The sequence below is a fragment of the Trichechus manatus genome, unplaced genomic scaffold, assembly GCF_000243295.1.
Source record: "Trichechus manatus latirostris isolate Lorelei unplaced genomic scaffold, TriManLat1.0 scaffold00006, whole genome shotgun sequence".
Taxonomy (NCBI): Eukaryota; Metazoa; Chordata; class Mammalia; order Sirenia; family Trichechidae; genus Trichechus; species Trichechus manatus.
The window spans coordinates 1,282,176-1,305,017 of NW_004443942.1; the positions used below are offsets into that span (position 1 = coordinate 1,282,176).

At 44.2% G+C, this 22,842-nt stretch overlaps 1 protein-coding gene across 6 annotated transcripts in view; it reads right to left on the reverse strand.

Moving 5' to 3' along the window:
* Positions 1 to 1,697: 1,697 nt before the first annotated feature.
* Positions 1,698 to 22,842, reverse strand: part of DENND5A (DENN domain containing 5A) — a 106,130-nt gene continuing 84,985 nt past the window's right edge. For 5 of the 6 annotated variants that reach the window (XM_023737110.1, XM_004369634.3, XM_023737106.1 and 2 more), the window contains 13 exons: positions 19,269 to 19,400; positions 16,658 to 16,810; positions 15,409 to 15,493; positions 13,441 to 13,525; positions 12,825 to 12,953; positions 8,282 to 8,403; positions 6,956 to 7,101; positions 6,286 to 6,404; positions 5,755 to 5,933; positions 5,070 to 5,152; positions 4,394 to 4,517; positions 3,618 to 3,786; positions 1,698 to 2,739 (listed from right to left, as the gene is read on the reverse strand). In XM_023737110.1, coding sequence (XP_023592878.1) covers positions 2,556 to 2,739; positions 3,618 to 3,786; positions 4,394 to 4,517; positions 5,070 to 5,152; positions 5,755 to 5,933; positions 6,286 to 6,404; positions 6,956 to 7,101; positions 8,282 to 8,403; positions 12,825 to 12,953; positions 13,441 to 13,525; positions 15,409 to 15,493; positions 16,658 to 16,810; positions 19,269 to 19,400 — 1,710 coding nt within the window. In that variant the 3' untranslated portion in view covers positions 1,698 to 2,555. Of the gene's footprint in view, positions 2,740 to 3,617; positions 3,787 to 4,392; positions 4,518 to 5,069; positions 5,153 to 5,754; positions 5,934 to 6,285; positions 6,405 to 6,955; positions 7,102 to 8,281; positions 8,404 to 12,824; positions 12,954 to 13,440; positions 13,526 to 15,408; positions 15,494 to 16,657; positions 16,811 to 19,268; positions 19,401 to 22,842 lie in introns of those variants that run through there. The other variant, XM_023737112.1, reaches the window with a different exon arrangement.

The following is a 22,842-nucleotide window of genomic DNA, read 5'->3' on the forward strand; positions in this document are numbered from 1 at the left end:
ATGACTGCCCTGACAGGGAACACAACAGAGAGTCCCAGATGGAGCAGGAGAAGGGTGGGGTGCAGAACTCAAATTCTAGTAAGACGACCAGACTTAATGGTCTGACTGAGACTGGAGGAACCCCAGAAAGCATGGCCCCTGGATTCTCTATCAGCCCAGAACTGCAACAATTTCCGAGGCCAACTCTTCAGACAGGGATTGGACTGGACTGTGGGACATAAAGTGATACTAGTGAAGAGTGTGCCTCTTAGTTCAAGTAGATACAAGAGACTAAATGGGCAGCTTCTGTCCAGAGGTGAGATGGGAAGGCAGAGAGGGTTAGGAGCTGGTTGAATGGACATGGGGAATCACAGGTGGAAAGGAGGAATGTGCTGTCACAGTATGGAGGCAGCAATTAGAGTCACTAACTACGTATAAATTTTTTTATAGGAAAAAATGAAAATACTTACTGACCATGTGGCCTTGGGCAAGTGACTAAACTTCTCTGAGCCTCAACTTCCTCACCTATAAACCAAGGATAATCTATACCTGCCTTCAAAGTTGTAAGGAAAAGGGAGAGATGCATATGTAAAGCACCTGTCTTTGGGTAAACTCAGGCCTAAGCCCACAATATACATAAATACTGCTGAGTTTGATGCTCCCAGACAGGAAACCCCCTTCTTGCTCCAAGGGTGCTGCCCATCTCCCCCTACACTCCCTCTTCCATATCCCAAAAACTGAAGACCCCCAGCCTTCAGGCAGCTGGCTGAAGCGTGGCCCACTTATGCCCCTGCACGCAGGATGTTGCACTGCAGCTGTCCTGGAGCCGCCTGTCCCTTTCCTCCTCATCTCTTCAAAAAGTCTTAACTGGGCACTCACCACCTGACAGGCATCAGGAATCCAGATGAACAAGAGATCCTTTCTGTCCTCTAGGAGCTCACAGTCTAGGGAGCAGGCCCAACATGAAAGCGGACAATGACAACTCACACAGGAGGTGCCAACATCTAAAAAACTATAGGAACACAATGAGGAAATGATTAACTCTGTCCAGGGGTAACTAGGGAAGTCTTCACAGCTGGTGACTCCTAAGGTAAACCTTCAACAATGAACAGGAAGTGGATGAGAAGAGGGAACTTCAGGCAGTGGGAACAGCACATGCATAATCAGGGAAGCACAAGACACTGGTTTGAGGTGCTCTACTTGGTCATCTTATACTTCTGGAGCTCTTGCCAAAGCAGCTTGGTTGAATAAAACTGAAGGAAGTTGGTTCCCAGGACCCTCTTAAAGGTCTACCTATCATCTGCCAGCCCCAGAAAAGCAAACCCATCCCTTGAGAAAGAGCTTCACCCACAACACTGCAGCAGAAACAGGGTCTCATGTATCCTATGTTTCCACACCTGGTCCCCCTACCCCCTCAAGAAATGGCCCATCCTGTCTTGGTCAAGTAGAAATCTTTGCAACCTTGTCGAGGTCTTTCTCCTGTGCCTCAGCCTCCTCCTCTGTGGAGTGGGGAAATAACCCTTGTCAAGATCTCTCTCAAATAACCATCTGAGTTAACAGCTACAAAAGCTCCTAATGCTGCAGTGAGAAGCACCCAAAAGACACCAGGCCCTCGGGGCATCCTGGGCAGCCCACAAGCAGTCCTCTCAGAGGGACCACACTGCACCTTCTGCCACCCACTGCTCAAAAACTCCCATAAAAGTCAGTGACCCATGTTGTTTTGTTTCAGGTGTTTTATTAAGTGGGCCATAATGTAGCTGGTTTCTAAGCTGCAGAACAACATAAATTTAACAATAATAACATAGCCAGTTAGACTGTGACAAGCTTTCCCTTCCCTTAAAAAAAGAAAGGAAAAAAAAAAAAAAAAGACTTACACAATGACAGGTTAAATAAATAAAATGTAAAAAAAGAAGAAAAAAACCTGTTAAAACATGCTTACGTTTACTTCTGTGCAACTGTGTGCCAAGAGGAAACCCAATTTCTGCACGATGACATGTCCTGGCATGTCTCCTTCCCAAATAATACTGACAAAAAAAAAAGAAAAGATGTGGGACCGACTCATCAGTGCTTATTACAGGCACTACTAAAAATCCCTTTGACTGGAACTTGGGGCTTCCTGCTCAGCACACCTGTGTGTGGCCCATTAAAGCCAAATATCCATAATAATGTTAATATGAAAACATTAGTTTAAAAACTATGTGGAATGGCCTCATTGACACAACGGGGCAAGAAGGCAGAACTGCCCCGCACATGGCACCACAGGCTCAGTCCAGGGAGGCCGCAGGCTCCCATCACGCGGCCATGGCAAGGGAGGTCACCAGCTTCAAAATAAGCGGCACCAACCTCGTCTCCCTCTCCCCTATCATTCTTTCACATGAAAGTGTGTAAAAAGCAAATCAGGAAATAAACTCTAAAATAGATTATTTATTCCAAAAATCCTCTAGATTTCTTTTTACAGTGAGTGTACATCTCCTCTCTGTCTCCTGCAGAAATCGTGTTAAGTCCCTTTGGAAAGAAGGGTCAGAACTGCAGGGTGGGAGTCTTTCTTCGTCCTGCTGCTAGCTGGTGCTGGGAGGTCAGATGTCAATGCCCTTGACAAGGGATGTCTCCAGCGTGATGTTGAACTCCTGCAATGTCTGCAGCACGCGGATCAAGGAATTGACAAGCGTGTGGTCTTTGATGAGTGCGACATCCTCATACATGTGTGCAGTGATGGGGCAGTCAGCCAGCAGGGCAATCCAGTGGTGTAGAAGGTGGTCTCTGGCAGGGCAGGATTGGTCAGATGGGTCAGAAGGATAAGGAAAAGGGGAAAGAGGTGGTTAGTGCAAGACCAAGGGGGAAACCTGCTCTAACACTCCACTGCTCTAACTTAAGTCCGAAGCTGACGAAGTTGGTAGCTCCCTATACGCCCCCCTGCCCCACGCCAGCTTCCTTCCCTAAACAGGGTTTGACAAAGAGGCCCTACATGGCTTTAAATGGCTTTCACTGGGAGCTGCCCAGCCCCAGGGACACCAACTTAACCTGGTCCGAATTGGCCCTGTCATCTGTTCCCAGGCCTGCTCCTCCTCCTCCACAGACAACCCACCACCAACCCAAACACCAGGCTCCAGTCAGCACCACTTCCTCCATCTCAACACCTAATCTCTCCCAGAGATCACTCCTCCCTATAGCTACCACCACCTGGAATGATAATAACAATAGCTACTACACAGAACTTAGAACGTGCCAGGTACTATTATAAGAGATTTAATCCTCATGACAACTCTGTAATATGAGGAATAAGTGAACTCCTAAATGGCAGGGAACATGTTTTATTCAGCTCTATTCACATCACCTTCCATAAGGCCTGGCATATTCAAGCACTTACTGAAGAAATGACTAGATATACTCTGCTCTGAATTTTCACAACAGGGTTTTAATCCTTCCCACTGAAATGTGGCCTCTCCTCCCCCAGTTACACATACACTCTCATCCCCACACCCAAAGATCCCCACATGTGTACATGGTACACAAAGGAAATTAAGGGTGTCTAGGAAGTTCAAGGCTTTATCTGCCCATGGGTGCCTGGGCATTAGCCATTCCCCTTCTCCTGTACCACACTAGGCCTCCAGCACCACCTTAAAGGCTGGCTGCAGTACCTGGCTCCCAAGCACACCAGCATCTGAAACTTGCCATCCTTGCCAATGTTGCGGGGAGTATTGTTGATTGCAGTGATAAATCGGCAGAAGTTCCGGGCCCTTGTATGCCAGTTTTCCTCAGGAACAACATCATTCTGCTCCAATGTCTCATAATAGGTTTGTGCTTTTTCTATGAGGAAGAAAAGGCTTTGCCAGTGACAAAGGCTCTTGATCCAACCTGTCTCTGGTTGCCCTGAAGGCCACTTGTCATGGATCTCTCCAAGTCCATGCAGGTAACAAGAAGAACATCAGTGTTCTGATAATCACTGGTCACACTTCAAAATGATCTTTAAATTCCCTGTCCTTATTTTTTAATTTATGTGGCCCCTGATTGAAAGATGTTTCCCTAGTCAGATGATTTAAAAAAAAACTCTGAAGGTGAAGCAGGAAATTTCCCCAAGTGGGTGCAACACAAGGCCTGGGCTCCAATGCTATCAATAGGCCTTTCTGATCTACAAAGAGTATGTGTAAGGACTCAGGACTAAGCCCGTACTACCACACAGTAAATACCTAAAAAGAATCTTTTCTGTGTAATTCTCAGGAGGTAAGGGGTAAAGAGAGGAAGCTCTTCATTCCCTTTAAGAAAAACCAGAGCACACAAACAATACACCTGACTTGAGAATCACCTGATTTGGGTTCTGCATCTCAGATGCCAAGGCCAGCGGTCAGCACCCATGCTATGAATCCACCCATGTCTCTGCATTCTTATCCCACCCTCACACTCTAACCCAACTCACCCAGGAAATCCCAAATGAAGACATTTTTGAAGAGTCGAGGAGATTTAAATCCATGCTGGAAAGCCTGTTCCAGGGCCGAGACAAGTCCACACTCTCCACAGAGCAGCAGCGTCAGGCTGCCTCGCTAAAGGAAACAGGTGAAAGTGCCTGGCTCACCTCAGCAGAGCTGCCCTCCCACCGCAGCATCCCCAAACCCACAGCCCAGAGCTGGGAGGGCAGCAAAAGAAAGGCAGGGACCCTGTCTGTTCCCCCCAGCAGCACCTGGTACAGTGCCTGGCTCAGGACAGGCTCTCAGTAGATGGCTGTTGAATGAATGGATGAATTAACAGATGATGAATTTGGGTCACACACAAGGAGATTCCCCATCAGGAGGACAAAGCCAGTGTGGCTATTGTTCAGGGAGACCCAGGGAAATCCAGAAGAGGACAGGAATAGACACTGCTCACTAGGGGCCCAGGGACTCCACTGAGTCAACAGTGTGGAGGGAAAACAAGGCAACGTGCGGCAGGGGACCACAGTAGAAGGACTGCTTAATCTCAAACTGAGGCACACACTCCACAAAGCTGTGCTGTCCACGGCACACAGGCCTAGAAGAGCACAATAAGGTAACTGGAAAAACAAAGTTCTCCCCTCTTACTCAATAGAAGGCCCTGGGTTAGAGGGCAGGAAAACTCACCTCTTTCTCAGGCTTATGGAAGTGCTTCACAATGCCATTGACTGCCTCCCCAATGGACTCCTGGATCTGCCCAGTGTTCAGCTCTATGTAAAAATCAAGCAGACATCCCTAACCAATCTCAGAGACTAGCAGTGCTTAGCTGGCTAAGCAGAACATGAGGACACAGGAAGAACCCATGGAAGAGGGAGAGAGGCCTAGACCCTGGGAAACAGTGGCTCTTACCTACCCAGCTTTGCTGAGATAGGTTTTCCCAAAATCACGGGAAAAAAGCAAAATCCAATACCTTAGAGTTTTGTCTCCAAGAGATGCAGGTTTATTTCATTTCCTATTTTACCCTGGAATTTTTGGCAACCAAAAGAGGGTCAAGACTTGGCCATGAAGCCCAGGAATCAAGAAGGCCAGAAAATAGATCCCTCTCCTTTCTATGATCACACACAAATAGTACAAAGTACCCAGGCCAGACTTCACGAGCTGTCTCCTCTCCTTCCATGCCTCTAAAGAGGGAGTCCAACACCCCTACTGACTCATGAGAGGAGGGTGACAAATGCCTGAGACTGCTTTGTCAGCAGAGGTGGTTCCTGCGACAGCTGCACAGGCTGGAATCTGGGCTCCCTATCGGGGCTCAGAGAGAACTGCTCATTATCCAGGCTGTGTGGCAGAGGGCCCAGCCCCTCCTCCCACTTACTGGGCTTGTTGGGTGAGATGGTAACAAGCCTCCGGATGACGCTGGGGGACTGCTGCAGCGGCGGGGTCCGACATGGCCTCTCGTCCACCTCAGGCTGGGATGTGAGCAGCTCCCCAACCAGGACCCGCTCCAGGCTCCCGTCGTCCATGCCCTTCCCCAACCACCGGCCACATGGGAACCTGAAGGTCAGTCAATGGCCTGTCAGAGCTGCTAGCCCCTCCAGTGTCCTTTCCCTAAGGCTCTGAAACCAAGCTGGGGATCCCCTCAAGGTCCTGCTCAGCCAGTCTCACTGGGTGTCTTCAGGGAAGTCATCTGAGCGGCATGGATGGCAGAGCAATGCCATCTATCTTTGCTCAGAAAATCATCCTTCTATTTCTTTTCAGGTACATGAGGCAGAGACAGATAGGAAGTTGCTTAAGCCTACCACAACCTAAAGGGTCTACTTGAGAACGTCACATACCCAAGCACTGAAGACAGCCCCTGGTGGTGCACCCTGCCCCTTTCTTAAGGCATGGCTGAGGGAACACTTACTTGTAGGTATGTCCTGTGATCTCATTCCTGACCATCACATACTCCACCAGCCATTTAGCATACAGTCCAGCGTTATCATGGCCAATCTGGACAGTAGTGAGCTTCCCCAAGTTCTGGCACTATGGGAGAACAGCCAAATAGAAAAGATGCGGCAGGTCATGAAAATGGGAGAAGAGCGGCAACCCTCAGAGGCACAGATCTGATTGGCTTCTTGCAACCTAGCCTCTCAGCATCTAAAGGGACAGAGCTCATAGCTCCACCTACTGCCAAGGTGATGGTACAGCAGTGTGTCATCAGTTGGTCTATGGCTAAGAAAGATGCTGCTACCCAGAGGAAGAAAAGGACCTGGAAGTAGGAGTCTCTGTCAATACTTGGGCTCAGGAGCTGCAGGAACTCTTGGGGATTTCTCAACACACCATGGACAGGGAAGTATGCCAGTCCAAATGAGTAAATGCCTTCCAGCCAGCAACTGTTTAGACAGGGCAGGCTTCCCCCTCTTCGGGGTCAACCACTGGTTCCTGCCTCAGATGATCTCAGGAGAAACCAGCTGTGCTGACGCATAACACTATACAGAGCAAGGCCCCTATAAAATGCTACAGAAAGCTCCCCAAGGCAGGGTTACAAACTCAGATCTTGGAGTCTGGGGTTGTGGCCCCCAGATAACACATACCTCAAAGGTCATCTCTAACACATTCCTGGGAATCTGCAGGATCTGCGTCTCACCCAATTCTCCCGAAATGCAGATCCATGGGTTGGCAGTAAAGATGGAGCCCCCCAGCTTCTTGCTCGGTACAATCAGAATGTGGTATGGGATCACTGTTCAGAAAAAGCCACAAAGGCATTGAGGGGGATTAGGAATCACTCCCATATCCGATGGGGCCCTGACATGCTCCAAGTGTTTTGGCATGACTGTGGCTGCTGCTTCATCAGCCCCAACAGTGCAGTGCAGCAGCAGGTCCCCAAAACCAGTCCCTGGCTGGCTTAGAATATTAGCCAATCCCCCCTCAATCTCACTCCTCCCAAGGTTACCTCCCAAACATCAAAGACTCAAGCCCATCTGCAGGCTCAGAACTAAGGAAACCAGTTCCTTAAAAAATATCACTAACTCTGGACATTGTATTGAATTGCTTTTCAGAGGACTTTTCAGTCTATCTTCTCATTCTTAGGAGAGGCCACAACAGGTATTACAATCCCTCTCCAAGGCACAGAGACGGAAATAGTTTGCCTCAGGTCTCCTGAATTCCAGTCTAATGCTGCTTCTACTGAAGCCCACAGCCCTAGTTTCTGAAAGAAAAGATGGAGTGTCAGATAGAAACAAGTGCCCATGCTGCTGCGGCCGGTGAGTAACTAGCCAAACAACCAGCCACGGGGCAAACTTAGAAACCACCCCCCGCCCCTCCACTAGAGAATCCTAGCATTACAGTAAGATGAGGTTTGAAGGTCCTTAGACCACATGTAATTCTGTTCCTCACTCTGCAAATAAGGAGACCGAGGCCCACAGCAGGGGTGGGCTCTGTGCATGGACACATACTGAGTTAAGGCAGAGCAAGACCTGGACCCAAACCTCCCAATGTCATCTGGAGTACTTTCTGCTACTTCAGGAAGAACTGTTTTCCCCTTTGGCCTGTCTATAGCCTGTGATGCTGAGTGTTCCTCTCAGCCCAAGATAAAAGGGAGTTTCTTTACAGGTGTGCAAGGAGGGCAGTGAACTTTGCCACCCCACTCCATTCTACCTTCATCGTCTTAGACTCCCAGAGAAATGCCTAGGCCAACATTGACAATATGATGTCCAAAAGCACTGAGCTCTCCAGTTCAGAGCAAGAACCAGAGATTCTGAGAAAAAAAAACCTCCAAGGAGGGCAAGTGCACCTCTCTCCTCACAGAAGCAAAAGGCAAACAGAAAATACAAGTGATAATCTTTCTTTTAAAAGGGGACAGTGAGTTAGCCTCAGACAGGCTCATTGAGAAGGCTAGTGGGGAGCACAGGGCTACTCACGGACAGTTGTGAAGACATTGGTGAAGCAAAAGTAATCAACGGCATTAAAAGAGAGGAGGTGATAGAGGAACTGCTCCTTCTCGTCATCACAACGCAGGAAGGCATAGCGCTTGTATAACTTTCTGTCAGAGACAAGGCAATATATCAGTCTCCAGCCAAAGGAGGGGAAAGAAGCTAGAATTACTCAGCCCTGCAAAGAGACAGCTGAGGGAAAAATAAGATGTCAACCTCAAGTTTCTTAGAGTCACTCTATAAAGGAACAAAGCCAGTTTCTCTGTCTCAATGAAGTCCAGACGAAAAGTGGCTTAAGCTACAGTAGGAACAACGAAAACCAAACACTGCCTATGTCCAACGGTTGATTCTACTAGTGTTCAAGTGTCAGAAGTCATGGAACCTCCTTTCCTAAACTGAGGGCCAGAATGGAATTCTATCAGAGATGGCACAGGTCCTCTCAGACTTCTAACTGAGTTACCACCCCACTGTATGGTGTGGGAGTAACAATGGCAGGAGGTATGTGATTACCATTCATTAATAGGCCTAGTCTCAAACCCTCAGCAGACCTGAAATCCATAAGTCAGAGCGCTGCTCGGAATGGGAATTTGAGCCCAGAACAGCTTCAGAGGCAACAAAGGCAGACTTCTGCTCCTGCCTCTGACCCAGGTCACAAGTAAGGAAGAGCTATGAAGATCACATCCTCTTCCTCCTTTCAAACTTTCTCCCTCCCCACCCCTCATCCCACTGCCTACTTATCAAAGGCCAACTCCTTTGCCTGACATTCCAGGCCCTCTGCAACTGCACAGGAATAATATCCTCCCAAAGAGAGGACACAGCCAAAGGCACAGGTCCTCAGCACAGAGAAACAAAAGAAGGCAACTGTCCTGGTTGCCAAGAGACTGCAATCACCATGGTCAAGGAGGTGTGGGATTCAGCAGATCTGTGAGGCTGAGGCACCACCTAGACAGGTTCATAAGGTACTGTCAACAGATAAAAAGAAGCCCTGGTGGCACACTGATTAAATACTCGGCTGCTAACTGAAAGGTCGGTGGTTCAAACCTCCAGGCGCTCTGTGAAAGAAAGATGTCGCAGTCTGTTTCTATAAAGATTACAGCCTTGGAAACTCTATGGGGCAGTTCTGCTCTATCCTATAGGGTCACTATTAGTTGGAATCAACTCGACAGCAGTGGGTTTATGAGTCAACAGATAATTCACTAATCAAGGCCTACTGTGCGCAGGTTCTGAAAACGGAAGCACTTGTCCTCAAGTACAGTCTAGATGAGTAAATCTGGTAATGGCCACAGTAGAAGAATGCCCATAATGAGTTGCCAAATGAAAGGCTCTCTGGGAACTTAAGAGCTGCAATGATCCTGGGAGCTTTCAAGAACAAGAGGGACATGAAGGACAGCACAAATTTAGACAGGTGTTGTACAGGGAGGAGAAGGACTTGCTATGGAAACTAGCTTGGCTGGAGTTGAGGGTTCAGGGAAGTGATCGGTTAGCCATGAGGCTGAAAAGTCAGGCTAGGGTCAAATGAAGAAAAGCCCTAAATATTCAGGCTAAAGAGTTTGAAATTTTCCCTGGAAATAATGGGTTTCCACAGTTTGTCCTAGAAGTAAAAGAAGAGCTACAACCAACTTAAGGAAATTTAATCTGGAAAACAGACAATTCAGTGCAGGTGAGGGGTGAAAGGGGATGAGGATTAAACAAAGGCAGTAGAAGTAAAAATGGTAAGGAGTCAGTGGGGGCAGAGACTAAAGGACTTGAAATGTTTGTGTGTGAGGTAAAGCAGAGCAAGGAGTCAAAACTAACTCCATGTTTTGAATACAGGTTGGGGGTGGAAGGGGCAGAGGGAAGGCTGTTCAGAGAGAATAGTGGCAACATTAACAAAAAATTTGGAAGAAAGGTAGTTATGGTGAAAACTCTGTAAAGCTTGTTTTTATTCTCTCTGGGCTAAAAGTAAGATATTAGAATGGAAATAAATAAGGACTGGAACTCAGGAGAAACATCAGAGCTAGAACTTCAGATGCGGAGTCAGCTGCTTAGAGGTGATAGAAGTCATGAGAATGGATGAAATCGCCGAGTGAGAGAGTGCAAGTGAGAAGTGAGAAAGTACGTACCTGCAGAGAACTGAGGACTGTGGATGCCAGCATCCTGGGAAGAGTGAGGGGGAAAGGGACCAGGATGGTACAGGGTCATGGCAGCCATACAAAGTGAATTTCATGGGAGAGGGGGAACTACACAGTATTACTCACTGCAGAGCAGTCAAGGAGAAAAAGTTGGGGCTCTCTACCTAGGGCTTACTAACTTCTTTAGAATTCATAATTCAGTGGGTCACATGAATATACAACCCCCTAGCCCTGCTCCCACCTTACCTCATCCCTAAGCCACAAACAATTTTAAAGCTAGTTGGAAACCCGAGACTCAGGAGCATTCTATCAAGATAAACTCCCCCAGGGCTGCTCACCTCCTGTCTGCACACATTTTATGTGCACTGGCTGAATACCTACTATGGGCTAGACAACATACTCAGTATTGGGAAAGGTCCATGGTTTATGCACTCAATGAAATTAGATTTTAATAGGTAACAAGCATATAGACAGTGATAATACATACAGTACAATCAGTGGTTAAAAAAATAAAAAAGGATGAACAAATGCTACCATGCCTCGAAAAGGAAGAGACCAAGTCTCCGGGAAGTGAAGGTAAACTTGAGCAAAGAAAATTTGTGACTAGGCCCTGAAGGAATTAACCAGGTGGAGAGAGGAAAGGGACTAAGTCATGCAGAAATACAGACAAGAAAGGTCTGAAGACATACTGAGAAGGGTGAGGAGTACAATCTGGCTGGAGCTTTAAGTATGTTGGGGAGAGAGTGGAGAGAGGGAAGGATGGAGGAGTGAGTAGATTTTGATGAAGTGCCCCTTTCTCTCTCCCTATGCCTCATCCAAAAAGCAATCTATGGCAACAAAACTCTCTGTTTTCTACTCGCTAGAGTAGCACAGAGGTCAGAATGCCAGACGAGAAGTATTACAAACTGAGTACACTCTGAATTTATTTCCTCTAACAGGGCTACAGTTTAAAGAAACCAAGATTACCTTCCTTACCACTGTCTGTGCCCTGTTTGCTGTTACTCAGCCCCTTAAGCTCACATACCCTAGACCTATTCACTACCCTGGGCTTCATAAAGTTCTCGTGCTTGGTCTCCTCTTGGCTGCCTCTCTGCTCTGTCTTACTGCTGACTTACAGCCTCTCCTGACAGATGATGCCCAAACTGGCCCACAGGACTGACTCCTGTCCTATCCTGGTGCCCACACAGCTACAGCTAGATTCTTCCAGGACACACAAATGTTCTCTCTAGAATCTGGTTTGCCACTGTTTCCCTTCCAAACTCCAGGCTCACATGTTCACTTGTTCTCTTTAATTGTCCTCCCAATCTTCACATTTTATTCTTAAACATTTTTGTCCTTTTAGAGAATCAAATTCAAGCACTTTATGAATTGCTATTTCCTAACTTCTCAAAGTGAGCCCTCTAACCTATCAAGGTTTTAAAGACGGTTTCTTGCTGTGGTTCACACACACAAGAAACAGTTTAAACAATTATTATTTCTATTTCAAACAAAAACTGCAAGTTTAATCAACTGACATATACAATATATCTCTAAGGTCTACTCCTCTGCCTTATCATCCACAGGGAAGTCATATAATAAAGGACACCTTGAAAAGATGCCTGAGGAAACCCGGGATGGGGCGGGGGGGAGTTCCAAAGAGGCTTGCCAATGAAGAAAGAGCCGAACATTATATGCAGGAAAAGACAGAGAGTAACATAGTAGTCAAGAGGTAGAGAAGGGAGATAGCTTTCCTTTCCCCTCCTTCCCTAGTATTTAGGGTTTGAAAGAATGCAGGGGATATAAAATCAAGAGAAGGGATTAGTGGCTTCTGGGAATCTAAGAACCTTGGAATCTCTCCCCTCCCTCCTTCTGGGTGGAAGGTGTGGAGGGAGAAGGCCTAGGAGGGTTATCTGAAAGCCCGTTTATAGCTCTAGGGAGACTGATGCAGGGTCCAGAGATGAAGGGCAAGCTTTGCTTGCCTGGGACTGGCCCTTGGCTCAGGAGAGAACAAAAAAGACAAGGGGATTATCTCAGAAGGTTTCCTTTTAATTCTCTGTCCTTTCCTCCCCAGGACAGGAAAGAGACTGAGAAAATGCACTATGCCCAAGAAGTATACAAGTCATCTAAGTGCTGACTGCAGAAAGAAGAGGAGCCCCAACTCTGAGGTACCCAGTGAGGACCCCGTCCTTCTCATTACCTCTTTGAGAAAGCTATTTATGGGCATGCACATTGAGATGATAGGAGAACAGATACAGCAGAATTATTCTTCTATGGATAAGGAGGGAGAAGAGGAAATACCGCAAAACCTTCATATGCAACTTGAGTTTAAATGAATACAGCAATAATGACATACACAATACTCCCCCATTCCACATGGGGATTTCCAACCCCTCCCCACCATTCCTGGGAGGCTGGCTTTACCCCAGGGGTAGTAGCCTTACTTGGTGAGCTCATGGTCTGAGAGAAGCTGCTTCAGGTGTCTGGAAAGTAACTTTTTTTCCATGGATAGTCGCACCCATGCTCTGGCCTTTCCCACATCAGTCTTGATTTCCCCAATGTTCTGGATGTGCCTGAAGGGAGAATAGGAAACAGGGAGTAAGGGTAGGGTGGAAGATCAACTCAGTGATAATGCTTCACCTTAAACCAAAGAAGGCCTGGTGAGGCAGTGCTGTCCCATCCTGGGAAAGTTCATCTCTCTTATTCTCCAAGTTCTGGGCATCCATGTAGCTTTGCCTGATAACCTTTTACCACAGTTAGGGGGTAAAAGAGACAGTACGGCCCTCAAAAAGCCAGGCGAGCCCCAGAGCCCTGAGGCCTTGAGACCCTCTCCCGTGCTATTTCACCCTGGTGTAATTCTCCAAAAATATCAGGAAATCCAACTGCTTGTACACCTCTACAAATACACCATGAAGCACAACAAAACCAATGAGGAGGACTTCCTGGTTAGCTGATGCTGTAGCCAGCCAGGTCACTGAGATTCTGCTATTTTAAGTGGACACCTAAGCAGCAACTGAAAACGGGATTTTAGTGGCTTATTCCATGTGAGCCTAGACTGACCTCATATCTTGAATAAGTGAGATCCTCAGCGGAGATATGACTGAGCTGGCATCAGACTTCCTCCGTTCTGAATCAAGAAGTATTCCTAGAACAAAAAAGTTAATCATATCCAACGAGATCTGAATATCCAAATAGCTGACTATCCTTTATCTCAAATCACAAATTTCTACCGAGAACAGTTGGTTACTTAGGTAACACTTTGATCAATGATATCATAAATCCTTATTAAGGAATTTAAAAATATCAGATTTTATACTTGCACACATATTATCTCATTTAATTCTCTAACAACCTATAAGATAGCCAAGGTATCACAATTTCCCATCTCAACAGAGGAGGAAACTGAAGTTCAGAGAGGTTGGCTACTTTGCCCAAGTCACCAGGTGGCACAGTCAGAACTGGAACATAGATCTGCTGGCTCCTAATCCAGTGTGCTCTCATCACAATCCACAGAACAGTGTTTCTGCTTGGAGCTACTACTCATGTCCTGTGCTGGCCTCAAAATTGACTCCAAAAGAGTCAAGAAAATGAGTAGAGGACATTTTCAGAATGCTTAGGACCTCTAGGAGAAGAGAAAATACAGTATCTTTATATCCTCATGCCTGGCCCAACATTTACAACATAAGTATTTTCATCAGCAAGCTGTTGGGAATTTTTGCTACAGTTTACACCCTAGCAATAACTCCTCTATCCTTCCTGAGAAGGCTCTTCTCTCCAACATCCAGAAAGACAAAAAAAACTCCTCATAAAGCTACTTACTGAAGGAGTTCTTGTTTTTTTTTTGCAGCCAACTATTCTCCCCATATTCAGTATTAACTGAGGTCAACTAGTACAAGGGCAAACACAACACTGAGTTCACGCCCATCTTTTCACCACACTTAAACTCATCTTTATCGTTTGGATAAGAACATCCTGGCAAAAAAGGGAGAATGAAGGTTGGCATGTGAAGAGCAAATTAATCTTTATCGTTTGGATAAGAACATCCTGGCAAAAAAGGGAGAATGCACCTGGAAAGAGTTGTGGCAGCCTGCGCAGCACATTCCCCAGGCCGGGAGGGACAAGACGAACAAGCCTCAGGGAATAGTGTATTTTTATTCTCCAACATATAGGTCAGATTTCTGGTAAAGTACATTATTTAAAAGTTTGGTTAAGGAGATAAGAATGCAGCAATCACTGTATGACCCTGGGTAAGTTATGACTCTGGATTCCATTTCTGCATTTATGGGATGAGAGAGATGAAAAAAATCCTTTGATCACGCTCACTTCTGAAGTAAAGAAGTAAAGAAAGGAGGGGGACTATTCTGAGTATAACACTTTAGGGTAGTATAAAGAACACCAGACCAGGGGACAAGAGGTCTGTCTCCTAATCTAGACTCATCATTAATTCACTGTGCAATCCTAAATAATTCAATTCCTCTCTGGAGATGTTTCTCCCTCTTGTAAAATAAGGGGGTTGGACTAGATGATCTCTGGAGTCTCTGCCAATGCTGACATTTTTCTTAAACTATAAACAGAAAGGAGGTGTAACAGATCCTCACACCAGGCCTTGACTTTGAGAAGTTCCAAGACAGGACACTGACAAAAAGCCTCTCTTGACTGATAAGTTAGATAATCTCAATGTCCATGTCAGAGAAATAAAACAAAAGACATTGAAAATGGCTTGCTCCAAACAAGACAGGACACCAGTACCACAGTTAAACCCAAATTCGTTCTAAGACTAGCTTCTTGCTGATATAAATCTTCTATCTCATTGATCAAATGAGTACAGAAACAGATAATGAAAGCAAACTCCATGGCTTTGACATGGTCTATGGTTCAGAGAGCCTAGTGGCTTAATATTTAAAACAGAAAACATTCCAGAGCAAAGGCTTCATTGACCTGGAACAGTCCGCTTCAGATGATCACTCCAGTGGGTGATGGGAAAGTAGGTCAATGGAGTTCTCTCCAATGGTGCGGAGACTATCTTACCTGAGGTACTGAGGCTTCCTGGTGTGAGTTTTCTCTGCCTGTTTTCCTGATAATGTAACAGGTGGGACCACAAGGCTGATTTCCCCTGGAACCAGTGAGGAAGAGGAATATCTATCAGTTTAGATTTCAGAGGCCAAAGCATCCAGTGAATTAAGTCAGGAATAATTTGAACATAAAGATATGAGCTTGAAGGGTCTATACTATTGCTTGCCTCAATGTACACCCAGATGCAATATATACAAATATATTCTCTTACTAATATCTGGGAGAAAATAAAGAAAAAATGTAGAGAACAGACAAAGGAAATGGTCCCCCACTGGCAACAGGAAAGAGATAGTCAAACAGAGCCTGGGAAGGGACGAAAGGATAAGAAAGAAAAAAGCACATAATCTGTCAACCCCTAAGTGGTCTGTTGGTTGATGGTCAGCTTGGGCACAGCATGATGGCTTTCACACAAAGGGACTGCTATCCAGTCTAAGAGATTCTGTGATAGGTCCTGAATTTCCTAAAATATTTATGGGAATTTCTGCCCTTAGGACAGGAAGAATAAATCATCACCATGATGAGGATTTACTACTGAAGGTACAGTTGAAGAAGCCTGTAGGAAGGTAGTCTGGTACTTAACTGCAAGTCTGAGATATACTATAGTCAATATAACAGAACCTGGCATTTGGAAATGTAATACTGGCAGTTTTAACTATTTGAGACATGCAGTAATTTGTCATTTTGCCAAGGCACAAATCTGAATAAGATTTAGCTATTTCAAGTCTCACTCCATGAGTACCGTGCACCATTCTTTAAAGCCAACCAGCTGATCAAACCAAGTATGGAAAGGCTAGTAAGTGAAAATGAGGACATTGGTGGTTCAATGGTAGAATTTCCCCTTCCATGCAGGAGACCCAGGTTCAATTCTGGGCTAATGCACCTCATACACAGCTACCACTTGTCTGTCAGTGGAGGATTGCATGCTGCTATGATGTTGAACAGGTTTCAGCGGAGCTTAGAGACAAAAACAAATTAGGAAGAAGGGCCTAACGATCTACTTCCAAAAATTAGCTGATGAAAACTATGGATCACAATGGTCAGATCTGCAATTGATCATGGGGATGGTGTAGGACCTGACAGCATTTACCTCCGTGGTGCACGGGGTCACTGTGAGTTAGGGGCCGACTTGACAGCAACTAACAAAAACAGTAAGTGAAAACAGGAAGAGAGCCTGCTCAGCAGGGAGAGACTAGACATTCGTTACCTGTTTCACTTGTAACCCATGACTCCAGATCCTTTCCAGGAGGTCACAAAGGCTGGCGATCAAGGTGTTTTCTTCCACCCCTGTGATGTTAACCTCTCCATGTCCTAGCTCCACAGCCTCTCGGCCCATCTTCTCCACCAGCATCCTCTTGGTCTACAAAGAATCAGTCCGTAGGATTAGAAAACCACAGTGAGCAGAATCACATGCACGGTCAGATTTCTGGTAAAGTACATTATTTAAAAGTTTGGTTAAGGAGATAAGAATGCAGCAATCACTGTATGACCCTGGGTAAGTTATGACTCTGGATTCCATTTCTGCATTTATGGGATGAGAGAGATGAAAAAAATCCTTTGATCACGCTCACTTCTGACATCCTCTGACTCTTATTGCCTAACACACCTTATTAAACAAACCTTCAAGCATTTAATCCTAGAAATAGATCTAATGTACCCGCCAAGGGGATTAAAAAATTGAGGAGGAATAATTTACTTTTGGGTAAAAATTTTCAAATTTTCAAATGCTTACTCTAAAACCAAAACCAAAATTTAAAAAGAAAAAAACCACGTGCTGTATAATAACAATCAGCTTTTATTAAATACTATGTGCTAGGCACTGTACTAAGCATACAATATCTCATTTAAGCCTCCTAACAACCCTCTGAGGTAAGTACTATTATCGTCCCCACTTTACTGATAAGGAAATTGATGCAAGGGAGCTTAAATAACTTGCCCAAAATCATACAGCACAGTAGTAGGAAATCTGGCTTTTGGGCCCAAAACTGCTTGAATCTTAAGTCTAAATTCTTAAATAAGATTTAATCATGTTATAAATTTACAATGTATAAAAACCTAAAAAGCAGGAGGAGGGAAATCACTCCTAATCCTACCTCTCAGAAGCAACAACTCTTAATGTGTCATTATTTTTAACTTTTTTATTTTGAAATATATATATATATTTACATATATAAACACTGCCGTCGAGTTGATTCCGACTCGTAACAATCCTATAGAACAGAGTCAAACTGCCCCATAAGCTTTCCATAGCTGTAATCTTTACGGAAGCAGACTGCCACATCTTTTCTCCCATGGAGTGGCTGGCGGGTTCAAACCGCAAACCATTCAGTTAGCAACTGAGTGCTTAGCCACTGTACCACCAGGGCTCTTGGCACTATTATACTATTATAACCATCACCCATATTAAGAAATAAAATACTGACCATTTATATACCTTTGCAGGGCCCCATGTGTCCTTCCCCTATCACCTTCCCACTCTAGAAGTGATACTATCCTGACTTACACAATAAAACTGTAGAAAAAGCAAGGAATTGTTTATCACCTATATCTGCATCCCTAAATACAGCTTAGTTTTCTCTATATGTTTTGTGATTTGTTTTTTTCCTCAACTTTGTGAAATTCATCCATGTTGGTGGGAAAAGCTGTTGTCCATTTCCATTGTATGAATAAACAACAATTTATTTATTTACTCTCCTACTGACGGCCTTTGGGTTGTTTACAGTTTGGGGCTACTATAAAAAATACTGCTGTGAATTTCCTGTACAGATGTCCTGGGACATGCTGCAAAAGTTTCTCTAGAGAATATACCTAGGAAAAGAATTACTGCATAATGCTATGCTGTTTTCCAAAGTGGTCATACCAACTTATTAGAAACTAAGGAAGTTGTCATTGCCTGGGCATGCGTATCAAAACTTGAGAATGAGTGTCAGCAGCTTGGGAAAAATCCCAGAGACAGTAGAAGAGCATTCCTTTGAGAAATGCAGCATTACCAATGTTCTTGATGGCAGAAAGGACAATAATGTGTGGAAAATCACAGGTATCAATGACTCAGAGTGAAATGACAGAAGCTTTTATTTCCCCCAACATCCAAATTCAGAATATCAGTACTGATATATTAATCTCTTAACAGTAATAATATCTCTCACAAGAGAAAGTATATTTTATTTCATCCCATAAACGAGCACCACTCAAAAACTGAAAAAGCAGGAAATAAAATTTTTCCCATTGAGGAATAAACAGGATGTAGTACTTGAATGGCCCTATAAAGTATGTATATTGACTTAGTTGAAGGACTATATTTTTACTAGAAAAGAAATTTAATCATAACTAAAACATTAAAAATGAAGAATGACTGTAGAGTGGAGAAAAAAATCCAAATAGCCCAAGCTTAAACTGAAAAACACAACTTGGTCTGGCACATAGCCTACTATGTAAATTCTTGTTTTTAGACACAAGAAATCACTGCTGTCATCTTAGAGAGGCAAAACATTTTCATACCTGTAAGACTAATCTATTGAAGATTGTTCAACTACAATGACTTCAAGTAAGTAAGATATGTGAAACTAAAAACTGCATCTATCTCTGAGTTTTAAAGGATATAAAGTTTATATCAAGCAAATTATGCTTGCCCTCAATTAATGGTATATTTTATTTAAAACAAATACACTTACTTCCAAGTTAACAGGACCTTAAAACTAGTACTATCCCATTATATTCACAGTAGTTTGAAAACCAAGAAAGAGTAGTCAGAGCCAGGAGCTGGTGTCACCTTGGTTGCCAAAGGAAACAACACACATACCGGGGTGCCCACAGCTCACCTTGTTGCGACATTCCTTCAACAGGCCCTCCACAAACTTCCAGTTGGTTTGGGCGATCACTGATGGGGAAAGGTTGGACAGTTTGGGCTGACGGATGGTGCTGCCCATATTCCTGGCTTCCTGGATGTACTTCTACACCAAACAGAGAAACATCAAAGACCCTTTGTGTCCGTGCACACAAACCAAGGTGACTGGTACTGATGAGTGCCTGTAGAGGGCACTCTTACCCCATATTTTCTTAGTCTCTTTCCTGGGCTCAGATAGTTGGGAAGCAGAACTTAAAATGCAACTCCTGTATCGAAGGGAAAACTGAGATGACATAACGAATTCTGTTTTCTCTGATGTAAAGCACCCCAAAGCACTGTAATTACTTTAAGCTAATGATACAAGAGGCAAAAAACACACGGCTGCAGCATGTATAGTTCAATGTGCAAACCCATTCAAAACTGGAGTATGTTGAGAAAATCATTTCTTTTCCACCAAGCTGAGAGGAACTAAACCCCTCTGCCCATATCAAAGATATCTACCATCTCCATAATGAAGGGTAAGCTCGCAAAACTAAGGCCTGGAGAATAAGATGTTACACTTAGAACAACTGCATTTTCTGCTTTTCTACAATATGCTGGCAATTCAGTATCCCAGGTTCACAATTAACATTTTTACTCGACTTCTCCCTTCCCTCATTTTTATTCCATAGCACAAACTGTCTATTCTACCTTCTGGTCTCTCAATCTGCCCTTATTACCAACTCTCACGATTAAGCCGAGGGGTCTGAGTTCCTCTGAACTTGGTAGAAGTACTCTCAGTTTTGAACGGGTTTGCAAACTGCACTATACATGCTGCAGTCGTGTGTTTTTTTGCCTCTTGTATCATTAGGTTAAAGTTATTACAGTGCTTTGGGGTGCTTTATATCAGAGAAAACAGACTTTATTATATCATTTCAGTTTTTCCTTCAATACCAAAAAAACAAACCCACTGCTGTCAAGTCAATTCTGACTCATAGCAACCCTGTGGGACAGAGTAGAACTGCCCCATAGGGTTTCCAATAAGGAGCGCCTGGTAGATTCAAACTGCCAGCCTTTTGGTTAGCAGACGTAGCTCTTAACCACTATGCCACCAGGGTTTCCAGACTACTGCCACTTGCCTCCTAACTAGCTAGCTATCTCCAGTATTTCCCTCCTCCAAAACATTCCGACCACAGCCTCCTTTATACAAAAACCACCAAGCTTTTAATTCTGACATCTCCTCTACTTGGAATGCTGTTCTGTCTTTAACAATCCTATCATCACACAAGGCTTAAACAGGTGCTGACTCCTCCAAACAGTCTTGTTTGATCATTACTCCAGGGAGAACTGACCTCTCCTTGCTCTAATCAGTGATCAAACATACACTTGCCTCTTTATGGCCGATTCAAAAGACTCTTCCACTAAGGTTATCAGTGTACCTTACTTCACTTCCTTAAAAAATTGGAATTCTGTGATGACAAAGCTATCTCTTTGTTATCCTTAACATTTGTCATCTTCATATTTCAAAGTACTTAGTACACTATGCCCAAGAAAAATGCTCCATAAACACTGCTAAAAGAAGCAATACGGAAATGAGATGGAAGACTCAAGGGAGACTTTTAAAATAACATCAATATCCAACACTGCCTACACCACCCTCACAAAAAACTCTAAGCACAACTGTATTCTGTAAATCAGCAGTTAAAAATTCATAAACATATCCTATAATTTTAATTTAGTCCTTTAAAAGAACAGCAAAGGCAAAATATTTATTTTCCCATTCACTGAGGTGCCTGACACATATGAAAACAATATGCTTTATTGGGTGTCATCTGTATAAAATGCAACTTGCAGGGTCTTTTCTCAAAGAGAAGTTCCCGAAATAGGTTTGTGAAGGTGAGTCCCATTTTCACAACTTCTCTGCCATTAAGTAACGCAGATTCTCTAACTTGAGGTTTATAACTAGAAACTTTGCTGGGAACAGGTTATGACAGAGCCAGAAACCAGGGCTTCAAACTGGTTTGTTCCGGTTCCAGTTCAAAGCCCTGCTGAGAATTTGTGTTTCTTTTTACGATCTGCAAAACAGTATTTTTTTTAATCTTTTTTAAAATTTTATTTTAGATGAAGGTTTACAGAACAAATTAGTTTCTCATTGAACAATTAATACACATATTGTTTTGTGACACTGGTTGCCAACCCCACGACATATCAACACTCTCCCCTTCTTGACCTTGGGTTCCCCATTACCAGCTTTCCTGTCCCTTCCTGCCTTCTCATCCTTGCCCCTGAGCTGATGCGCCCATTTAGTTTCATTCTGTTTTAAGGGCCTGTCTAATCTTTGGCTGAAGGGTGACCCTCAGGACTGACTTCAGTACTCAGCTAAAAGGATGTCCAGGGGCCATACTCTCAGGGTTTTCTCCAGTCTCTTGTCAGGCCAGTAAGTCTGGTCTTTTTCTGTGAGTTAGAATTTTGTTCTACATTCTTCTCCAGCTCTGTCCAGGACCCTCTACTGTGATCCCTGACAGAGCAGTCAGTGGTGGTAGCCGGACACCATCTAGTTGTGCTGGACTCAGTCTGGTGGGGGCTGTAGTAGTTGTGGTTTATTAGTCCTTTGGACTAATCTTTCCCTTGTGTCTTTGGTTTTCTTCATTCTCCCTTGCTCCAGACAGGATGGGACCAGTGGAGTAGCTTAGATGGCTGCTCACAAGCTTTTAAGACCCCAGACACTACTCACCAAAGTAGAATGTAGAACATTTTCTTTATAAACTATGTTATGCCAATTGAGCCAGATGTTCCCTGAGATCATGGTCTCCAGTACTCAGCCCAGTAATTTGATCCCTCAGGGAGTTTGGATGTGTCTATGAAGCTTCTATGACCTTACCTTGGTCAAGATGTGCTGACTTCCCCAGTACTGTGTATTGTCTTACCCTTCACCAAAGTTACCACTTACCTATTGTCTAGTTAAGTGTTTTTCCCTCCCCACCCCCGCCCCCCAGTAACCATCAAAGATTGTTTCTTCCTGCGTGTAAACCTTTTCATAACTTTTTGTAATAGTGGTCTCATGTATGTATCTTTTGTGATTGACTTACTTCATTCAGTATAATGCCCTCTAGATTCATCCATGTCGTGAAATGTTTTGCAGATTCATCTGTTATGTACCACAGTTTGTTTATCCATTTATCTGTTGATGGGCATTTAGGTTGTTTCCATCTGTTTGCTATTGTAAGTAATGCTGCAATGAACATGGGTGTGCATATGTCTATTTGTGTGACGGCTCTTATTTCTCTAGGATATATTCCTAGGAGTGGGATTGCTGGATCAAATGGTATTTATATTTCTAGCTTTTTAAGGAAGCACTGTATCATTTTCCAAAATAACTGTACCATTTTATATTCCCACCAGCAATGCATAAGAGTTCCAAGCTCCCCGCAGCCTCTCCAGCATTTATCATCTTCTGTTTTTTTTTTTTATTTGTGCCAGTAATGTTGGGGTGAGATGGCATCTCACTGTAGTTTTGATTTGCATTTTTCTAATGGCTAGTGATCGCGAGCATTTCCTCATGTGTCTTT